The 10,850-nt window shown below is 34.8% G+C and overlaps 1 protein-coding gene across 1 annotated transcript; it reads left to right on the forward strand.

Moving 5' to 3' along the window:
* The first annotated feature begins 9,533 nt into the window (after positions 1-9,533).
* On the forward strand, positions 9,534-10,514 carry LOC110203010 (olfactory receptor 6C1-like). Its single transcript, XM_020979448.2, has one exon. It carries the CDS (start codon positions 9,561-9,563, stop codon positions 10,512-10,514), a length of 954 nt encoding a protein of 317 aa, XP_020835107.2. The 5' UTR covers positions 9,534-9,560.
* Positions 10,515-10,850: the final 336 nt, after the last annotated feature.

Raw genomic sequence — 10,850 nt, forward strand, 5'->3', positions numbered from 1 at the left:
GCATAGAAGAAAAAAAGCTAAAGCTTTTGCAGATGACATAATAGCCTATATAAAAAACTTTAAGAATTCAACTAAAATCGAAAGAAACAATATATTCACCAAAATTGGGAGATACAAAATAAATCCAAAGAAATCACCAGCCTTCTTGTACCTAATTTAAAAAAAAACAACCAGGAAGACTTAGAAAGAGAAACTTCATTCAACATAATTACAGATAAATAAAATATCTAATAAAAGATGTTCAGTAACTATAAGAATGCAACTAGAAAGTTTTCTATAGAAATAGATAGACAAATAATTAGAGAAATTGTCATTGTTCACTGGTAGGTCCTGCTAATATAACAAAATGATAATACTACCTAAATTAATTGACTCATTCAGTGTTATGACTATTCAACTATTAAAAGATAGTTTTACAGAACTAGAAAAAGAATAAAATTTATTTGTATGAACAAAGGTCAAGAACATAGAAGGAATTAGCAAAAATATTGGGAAATAAGAGGGCCTAGAAGTGGTAGATCTTAAAGTATAATACCAACAATAATCATCCAAATGGTTTGGTACTGGTTCAAAAATAGAGAGATTAAGCAGTAAAACAGATTATAAAATATACAGAAGTAAACAAACTCATTGGTTGATAAATCCAAAAACCTCAGTTACTAAAATAAGACTTCATTATTTGATGAAAACTGTTAGAAAATTGGGACAACAGTATGGCAGGAATTTTAGACCAACATCTCATGCTATATACCAATACACACTCAAATTATATAACTTAGACATAAAAGGTGACATCATAAGATGTCATATCATAGAAAATCATAGAAGAGCAAGAAACATATTACTATGTAGATCTATGGTTAATGGGAAGGTTCATAAAAAACACACAGGGAATATATAGGTTCACAGAAAATGAAGTAGACAATTTTTATTGTATTAAATTAAATTTTTTTATAAAAACAAAACCAATAATTTTAAAATTAGAATGGACACAGGTACCTGGGGAAAATATTAGCAGTAATTTTCTCTTGAAGATCTCTTACCCAAGATATATAAGAAACTCATTCAAATAGAGTAAGAGCCATTCTCCAAGTGATAAATGGCCAAAAGATATGAAGAGACAGTTCCCAAGGAAAGAAATCCAAGTAATCTAGTAATCATATAAAAATTCTCCAAAAAATCAATAATTATAAAATTCCAACTAAAGCAAATCTAATTAGATATCATCAGACTGGCAAAGATGATAAAGGCATAAAATGACAAAAGTTGGAAATGTTATGGGATAGAGACACTGTTAGGAGAACTGCACTCTTTACACTATTAGGGGAACCATGAATTGGTTCATCCATTATGGAAAGCAATATAGAACCAAGCCCAAAACATCACTAAACTGTTCCTACCCTTTGACCCAACTATACTATTACTAGGCTTATCCTCCAAAGAGAGAAAATAAAATTACATCTTTCAAAGATGTGAAAAGTTATGATTTATTATATATCAATAAATCAAATTATTTTACTTTTCCACAAGTAATTAATGTACTACTACAGGTTCTTACAAATTATGAGTCCATTTTTGCTAAGATGGGTGTGATTTATGAAGAGTAATTTGTGGAGAAATGCAGAAACATTTCAACAGTTTTGATATCTAAAGCAAATAGTACAAAAATACATTGCCTACTAATTATAACTATCATTAGATCCATGGGCCTTGCAGCACAGCACCCTCTTATTCTTCATTAGAGACCCCTCTGCTCTGTACCCATGCACTCAGTGTCAGGCTTTCAATCCTAAAGAAGCATATGGACCTTCACTCTTATCTAATTTCCCCTGGGATGTCAGAGGAAGAGACAGCAAGAAGCTTGACCGCTCCCATTTAAAAGAAAATCCATTGAGCTTTAATCATTGGTCTTGAATAAGCCTAAAAGTGAAGAAAGAGATGAAGTTTAAAGGAATGTTCTATGCAGAGAACTATTATGATTCCAGAAGACCAATGAAGAATAAGACATACATTTTCAGGCATGAAAATGCCTGTTTGTTACAAATAGGTTTTGCTTTTCCTTTTTTTTTTCTTTTATTAAACAACTACTTTGTGCCTCAGAATGTAGTAACTGCTAGGGTTGGAAATTAGAAAAAGGAAAAAATTATAGCCTCAAGGATCTTACAATTTAATGGAAGAAGACAATAAACAAAAAGAAGCTGAAAACTGAGGGTATTAATCACAAGGGAGTATCTTGGGGCATGGGTGGGAAATGGTCTTCCATGGAACCAAAGCCAAGCAGAGCTACTGATAGAAAATGGAGTTACTTGAAAGGGTGTGAGCCCACTATAAAGGAAAGTTTTTTGGAGTTTACTACTCTGCCAGTCAGAGGGGGAGAGACAACTGAGAGAAAATTGAAAATGTATTGAGTAATAACTATTGATAGAGTGTTGAAAAAAAAGAAAGAAAGAAAGCAGGAGTCATTGACTTTTTTTAGTTTTCAGAAGAGAATCAAAGCAAAACCAAAAATAAACATAGATTAAAAGTGAAGCTAAAAAATAAAAAAAAAATGTTTCCTGTAATAAAATTTTGCAGTTTTGTGTGCAGTACTCTTTTTTTGGGGGGGGGGGAGGGTCAACCTTGTATGTTTCTATTATTTGGTGTTTGTTAATTTCATAATAAAAAAAGTTAAGAAAATAAAGAGAAGATAGGATAAAGGACCAATGGAGAATACCAATACAATAAAGGCTTGGAGAATACCAATACAATGAGCTCAGTACTTGGATGGTAATGCATAGGATTACCTACAAAGGAGGTCAATAAGATGAACCTAACAGGCATAAAAAGAATTATGAAAGAGGAATTTCAGGAAAACCCCTACAGGAGAAAGAAGGAGGGTTTGAAAAGTTATTTAATTCAAGTGCAAAACATTATCTTTATGTGACTGGGGACAACCCTCAGTGATGGAAACTCCCTCTACCAACAAAGATTGTAACTTACTTTTGGCTTTGTAGCTGAGTCTTAGGGAGCTATCTGAGGCACAAAGAGAAGGGTTCAGAGTTACACCCAGGTACATTACTAACCTATATCAGAGACAGGATTTGATTCCATACGTTCCTAATTCCAGTACAGTACCTCTCTCCAATATTTCTTGCTGTTTCTGTTATTGTTATCATGGGGTGCATGGGATGTTCAGAAATGATTAGCACCTCTGCTGTAAAAGCATGTCAAGCCTTTTTCAGGTCTGCTTATCTATTCACCTTTGGTATCCACTTTCACCAATTCTCACCTCTGGCTCCAAAAACTGTAGCATACCGTGACAAAACCATCTCAGAAGATGGGCTAAACCAAGTTGAGGATAACTGACAGGCCTCAAACCCATCTTTTAGTTAGGAGAATGTCTACCCCAAGCATGTGAAGATTTCTCCTGGTGGAATGGGTGGATGAGAACAACATGTTTCAATGGTCACTAAGGTGGCTGAAACAGGTCCTGTGCAATATTTAAAGCTTGGTGAAACATGGACGATTCCAATGTCATCAACTGTATCCCAAGCCATTGTCAGTCTCTTAGTTTTTGTCTCACTACTGGACATTGATAACCTTAGAAGAGAGAGAAAGGCTGACAATATTGTGCAACTATGTCTCACTTAAATCCAATTCACAAAAGTCAAGACATTACTCTGTGCCGTTATTTGTCCTCTTTGAAAAAAAGGAAAGACTAAAAACATTCCTATCATTATTATAACACTGATACATCTATTCTATCTTATGTGTCTCTAAATAAACAGTCCTCTAGAGTAATTCCAGATTGTGCAGCACACAAATTTTGAACTTTGATATCATACTCATTACTATGAGATTTTGAGTGTATTCACTAAGATAAAACAAGAGAGAAAGAATGGAGAGAACAAAAATGCAGGTTATGGGGAAGGATTTATGGAGTTTCCCTTAGGAACTGGAATCAAATTCTTTTGTATTTGACACTACACAGCAGTCGTTTTGTTTTGTTTTGCTTTGCTTTTCCCCTCTGGGGAATGATCATTATGGGAAGTAGGAAATGAGATTCTTGTGAATTTACACCATTTCTGGTCATAAGGAACATTAGAACATGCCTTGATAGTTAAGCAGCTCCAGAGAATTCTGGACAGGGACATTATCCCATAAGATTAACTAACTGATCAGTTGGATAGTTTTGGAAATAACCAGAGATTCCCATTTGGCCACCTGCTTTATCTATCCATAGGTATTTAGCTTGTCAAGACTTTTTTTTTGTCTCTTTGGGCACTGTTCCCTTAGCTTCTATTTCCAAATTATGCTAAGGTGGATTAGGTTTTATATTCCTTAGTGCCTTCTGAACCTGTCTCTCCATGACCCCTTCGCCCTGTTCAAAGAATTAATCCTCCCAAGCAGGTATCAGTCATACCAGAAAAGATATCTTCTGTATTTCTAGAAATGTATAATCAGCATTGAGAGTTCTGAAGAACGTTACATTCTCTCTAGAATTGAGGGACATATTTCCCAGAACTAAAACCAGTAGAATGTCTCTGAATCTAAAAGTCATGGTCATATTTGAATGGCTAGGTAGAAAATGGTTCAAGACATGCCTTGTTGGCTGACAATAAGCAGGAGTCTCAGAGAGTGTCTAAGGAAACATGTATGTATGTGAGAGGTAGTGGGCAAGCTTGACCACATAGTCAGCATTAACTCATTACTTCTCAGTTTTTAGGCAAACTATGTAGAATATTTTGGTGAAATGTCGAGCAGCAATCTATCAAGGACTGCCAAAAAAAGTAAGTATATGTTTAATATCCAATTTTTTCTTCTCTCCATTGGTATTGTAGCAAAACTCTGTGTGTGTGTGTGTGTGTGTGTATGTGTGTGTTTCTTCTTAAATATGACCACACATATTCGCATGTCCTCACAAAAGCAATTTTATTCATGGCATTCACAGAACAAAAATCAATTATGATCTCTAGTGTGTCCTTTTCTTCTCAATTGCTTTTTTATTAATTCTGGCCTATGTGGCAATAATGTTGGAGATTGTTATTGTTTATTCTTTATTCCATTGGATCATAGATTTAGAGCTGGAGAGTCCAAAGAGGTCATCAGATTCAATCCTCTTAATTGTTTAGGTGAGAAAACTGAGAATTAGAGAGGTTAAATGACTTTCCTTAGGTCAAACAAGTATTAAGTGACAAAGCCAAGATTTGGATAAAAGTCCCTTGATCCCCAATAAAGTGTTCTTTTCACTGTAACACACTGCTTCTAATATGAAGTATCATAAACCTTCAGAAAAAAAATTTATTGGTCATAACTGTGGATTAAGAATAAGAGGGTCTGGCCATAAGTCCTTTCTCATAGGAGCCATATGATTCAGGACAAGTGACTTCACCTCTCTACAACTGCTTCTTAATGTTTGAAATGAGGAAAATGGAAAAAATGATCTCAAAGTTCTACATCAGCTTTAAATTCTAGAACACCTTAAGTGAATTTAAATAAAATGTACATATACTGGGAGCTTACAATTCCCATCTTGATAGGAAGAAAGAGAAATAAATTTTCTCAAAAGACTTAGGAAAATGAGCTCTCTGAAGTAATAATGAAGAATGTAATAAAATAACCTAGTAAAAATCAATCACATAAAATTTCATTAGGATTACCTGAGAACTTGTCTTTCTATCAGATGAATAATAATGGATAAAAAATTTAAAGTGGTTATTGCTATCATTAACCTGAAATGGTGACTGTCCAAAACATAGAATGGAATCACTGCCCTGAACACTGATAAAACAAGAATATATCTCTATTCTTCCCTCAATGATCATGATACATACTTAATTATTTTTTATTGAATTGAAATTGAATCCTAGGGATATTATGAAAGAAAAGGAAGGTAATGACAGGGAGGAGTAACCATAGAGTTTTGTAGATTTCTTTAGTCTTCATTTTTTTATATTTTCTAAAGGAGCTTCATAGAAGAGAGTCTTGACTATACCATGATGCATGAGAGGGAAGTGAATTTAACATTCAAAGTAATTATGGAAGCTATAAGAGATTCTCATAAAGCTTAGTATAAAGCATGACTAAGAGAATAAGAAACACATTAAATAGAACCAAGAAACAGTGGAAGTCAGTTGATTTCATCAGGGAAAATGAGCATTCAGAGAAAGGCTATGAAAAGTAAAGGAATTGAAATGATGAAGTGAAAGACCAATTCAAAATTTATTAAGGGAAATTGTAGAATCATAGATTTAGAAGAAGAAGGGAATGTAGGGTAATCTAAGTCCTATCCCTTCCTTTTACAGATGAGGAAAGTAATATCCAGTGGGTTAAATGACTGCCCAAAATAATTGAGGCAACATAAAGATATGCAATGTGATTTCAACAAGCAAGATTCAGGATACTACTTGTACTCCAAGATATCTCCCCAGTCTCCCATCTCAGCATTGCCCTTCTTGTTATATATGTGCTTTTAATTTCCCTCCACCAGAGTCACTCCTTTGAATTTCAGAATAATGACAGTGTTCCTGTTTCCAGAATGCCACTATTATAATAGCAATAATACCTTAATATTATCCATGAAATGTACAATCTTATTACTTATTATCTGTAAGACCGAACATTGATGATAACATGAAAGAATATCATGTAAAGGTGTGAACTAAGTGATCTCTTAATTTTCTTCCTTCTCTTAATCTGTGATCTTATGAGTGGAAGTCATGATGAGAAAGAAGTTTAGGAGGAGTAAGGAATTCAGAGAGATGGAAATGATTAAAACTAATATATATACTAGTTAAAATGTGCAGAATACTTTATAAATAGTCCTCAAAATTCTGGGAGATAGATGCTATTACTATTCCTATTTTATACATAGGGACACTGAGGCAGACTTACCCAGTGATTAAGTTTCTTGCCTAGGGTCACAGAGTCAGGAAGTTTCTGAGGCCATATTTGACTATAGGTCCCAAGTTCCATCCATGGTACCACTTCAATTCCTCAATTAGTTAAAAGGAAGTTATGATAAGAGAGAGGTATGTAAGAATGTTGAACATAAAAGAGGAATGCTTTTGAATGGGTAATGGAACCTCATTATCATGACTGATAATATCACCACCCCTCAACACTTTCTGCTCTAATTTCATTTTCCTCCCTCCACAATCTCAATCCTACAGATTATTCATGGAATTCCATCCTGTCTTTTCCCCTTATATGCCTTGAGTCTTTGCCCTGTATTCCTATTTGCCTGCTGCAGAACAGAGCTGGTGGAAGTCATAAAACTGAGCTGTTGCTAAGACCTGGGATATGACTATCCTTGTATGTGACCAAGATAGAAGAGAAAAGTAAGCCATGGGATTTAAGATGATTGAGGAACTGGGAAGTTAGGATATTTGAGCAATACTTGTACATATGTATGTAGTGATTTATAGTTAATGAAATACTAATATCTATGATAAGTAGAAAAAAGTATGCAATAAAATTTGAAGCTTTTAAACTTCAGGAATTTTCAGAATTAAATAGTGTGTATAACATTGCAGCCCAAGTCTAACAGGCTGAGTAAAGATACACACAAGGCAAAGTAAGGAAAGAAATACATTTTCATATGATATTTACTATGTGGCAAGCACTGTGTTGAGCACTTTTTATGAGTGTTTTCTCATTTGAGACTCACAACAGTCACCATTTTACAGTCGAGGAAACTGAGGCTAAGGGTCTTGCCTAAGGTCACACAACTAGTAAGTGTCTATGGTGGGATATGAACTAAGTTCTTATTAATCCCTGCCCTTGGCTCTGTGTCTACTGCTATACTATATGTTTCTTACAGAGTGAGAAAAAAGAAAGTACAGACACCTACTCTAGGGAAGGGAATACACATCAGTTCATGAAGGTGAAAGTGTGGAGTAATAGAATGCTTAGGTATGTGTCCCAGACATTAGTCAGCAGAGGGAAGGAGGGTTTTAGAAATGTTTTAGTATTATTCTAGTATATTCCAGCTGATGAGAATGGACTTCTTGAGGGCAAGACCAATGTCTTTCACTTTCTTTGTATCCTTAGCAATAAGCACAGTGCCTGGTGCAGAGTAAGCACGTGATAAATGTTTATTGATAGATGATTGATATATAGGAAGAGAGAAGAGAGAGAGAGAGAGAGGAGGAGGAGAAGGAGGAGAGAGAGAGAGAGAGAGAGAGAGAATTAGACAGACAGATAAATAGACAAACTGATTGATACTACAAGTACAGGCTATAGAAGGTGAGTGTTATAGTAAAAACAGCTCCTTATTGTCCTTGTGACTGAGCAATCCCTTCATCTCTCTGCTCAGTTTCCTCATCTGTATAATGAGAAGTAAATCAGATGATCCATGTGGCCTTTCCAACTTTAAATTCTATTATCTAACATCCTACACTGGTAAACATTTTAATTCCTTTTATATAAAATTTCAACTGAAACTATTAGGAGTTTTAGCCTCACTTTTCTCCTTTTATCCCTCACATGGAAATTCAACTGTAATATTTAAAATAAATTATTAGAAGAAATTCTCTTTATAGAAATTCAGATTGTTGTGAACTTTACCGGAGAGCATGTCATTATAGAGAAAGATTCCTGTAATACAATTGTTTTGTATTTAAAAATAAAGTTAATAACTTGGAGAAAAGTGATAATAGTGAATGGAAGTTAAGAAGTCTGTTCCTAATTATACATAGCTTCCTTGGCTTCCTACAGCTTAGCCAGGTGTTCCTTTTTGGTTTTCTTAACTCCTTTTTTTTTTTCACTCTTCCTAGAAATATCAGATAGGTGATGGTAACAAAATTAGAAGTGTGGATGACAGGAGAGCGTCCTTAATTTCATGGTTGCAGTCTAGTAGAGGTATATGGAATATACAAAACTGTAAAATCCAATATGATACATGATAAGGGCATCAAACATGCACAAATTGCATTTGAGTTGGAGGGAGAGAAGTTTATTACTAAGAACAGAGGAGTATTATTATCTCCATATAAATGGGGAAACTGAAGCAGACTTAAATTGGACATAACATAATGGGTTGCAATGGAGGAGGGAGAGAGGACTAGGATATTTCATACATAGGGAAGGAGGATTTTGAACAAAGTGCAAAGTTTGAGGCATATGTTGAAGTATATGCTAAGTTGTTCTAGCCTGGTTGGAAGGTACCACATATAAAAAATGGTATTATAAGATAAGCCTAAAAAAGTAAATTGTTGTACAATGGCAGATGACCTGAAATAGTAGGTTAAGCAGGAAAAGAAAGTCCTTATTGCATTTGGAGGCATATAGTACTTAAAGACATTTTACCTTGCATTTTATTTTCGTACGTATTTCCCAATTGTGTTAAGGTCCTTAAAAGTATCAAACATGTCTTACGTACCTTTGTAACCTCATTATACCCACTAAAGTAACAAAACAGGAACTTAAAAAAATGTTTGAGTGACTGAATGAATACTAATTCTAATATTTCATCCCTGCTCCATTTCAAGTATAGCCCATATATAAGTTTTCTGTTTCTTTCTTTTTTTAGTTCTGCTTTCTCTTTATTATAGATGTACTAAAGAAGAGAGAAAACAAACATGAAAAATCACACACATGTGACAGAGTTCATCCTCCTGGGATTGTCAGATGACCCAGACCTTCAAATGGTCATTTTCTTCTTTCTCTTACTGGCCTACATACTCAGCATTGCTGGGAATGTGACTATCATCATCCTCACCCTGCTGGATTCTCACCTCCAGACCCCAGTGTATTTCTTCCTCCGGAATTTCTCCTTCTTGGAAATTTCCTTTACAACTGCCAGTGTCCCCAGATTCTTGGGCACCATTATTACTGGGGATAAGATCATTTCCTACAATGGCTGTATGGGTCAGCTGTTTTTCTTCATTCTCTTGGGAGTAACTGAATTTTGCCTTTTAGTGGCCATGTCCTATGACCTCTACGTTGCCACCTGCAAACCCCTGCATTACACAACCATCATGAGCAACCGAGTCTGCACTTTGCTTGTGTTCTGCTCATGGTGGGTTTCATTTATGATCATCTTCCCAGCAATTATTCTTATGCAGCAGCTTGACTATTGTGCTGATAATATAATTGACCATTTCACCTATGATTATTCTCCCCTCTTACAACTATCCTGCACAGATACACAATTCTTAGAGACAATGGGCATTTCCTGGGCTACAGTGACTCTCATGTTTACACTGGCATTAATAATTCTCTCTTACATATATATCATCCAGACAATTCTGCAGATCCCCTCTGCCAGTCAGAGGAAAAAGGCTTTTTCCACCTGTTCTTCTCACATGATTGTTATCTCCATTTCTTATGGTAGCTGCATCTTCATGTACATCAAACCGTCAGCAAAGGACAGAGTCTCTTTGAGCAAGGGAGTTGCTGTGCTTAATATATCAGTAGCCCCCATGTTAAATCCCTTCATTTATAGCCTAAGGAATCAGCAAGTGAAACAAGCCTTCATGGACATGATACGAAAGATTGTATTTTCTTCAAACAAAGGAGATTTGTTGAACTGAATAAAAAGGTGTTGTGAGAAATACAGATTTCCAACAGTCTGCCAAAGGTTTTTTAGGCTCCCTCCTATCTCTGTATGTTTTTATTTATGCTATGTCATTACTTCATAAGATTTTTTAACTTATAGGTCAAATTCATCCACCAAATCCTCTTGTATTTAATTTACATTTATTTGTATATGGATATTTTATCTCTTTCAAAAGGATATGTGTTCTTTCAGGACAAACACTATTTAATTTTCTGTCTTTGGATCCCTAGCACATAATATAGTGCCTTACACAAAGTAGGTAGATTATGAAGTCTTATTAGTCAATTGATTTTAAGAGTGTGTATTTGCT

The sequence above is a fragment of the Phascolarctos cinereus genome, unplaced genomic scaffold (assembly GCF_003287225.1).
Source record: "Phascolarctos cinereus isolate Bilbo 61053 unplaced genomic scaffold, phaCin_HiC Scaffold_1;HRSCAF=81, whole genome shotgun sequence".
In the NCBI taxonomy this organism is placed as follows: Eukaryota; Metazoa; Chordata; class Mammalia; order Diprotodontia; family Phascolarctidae; genus Phascolarctos; species Phascolarctos cinereus.

Bases quoted from the DNA above. Each gene is read 5' to 3' on its own strand.
- LOC110203010 (XM_020979448.2), top strand. From the start codon at position 9,561: ATGAAAAATCACACACATGTGACAGAGTTCATCCTCCTGGGATTGTCA.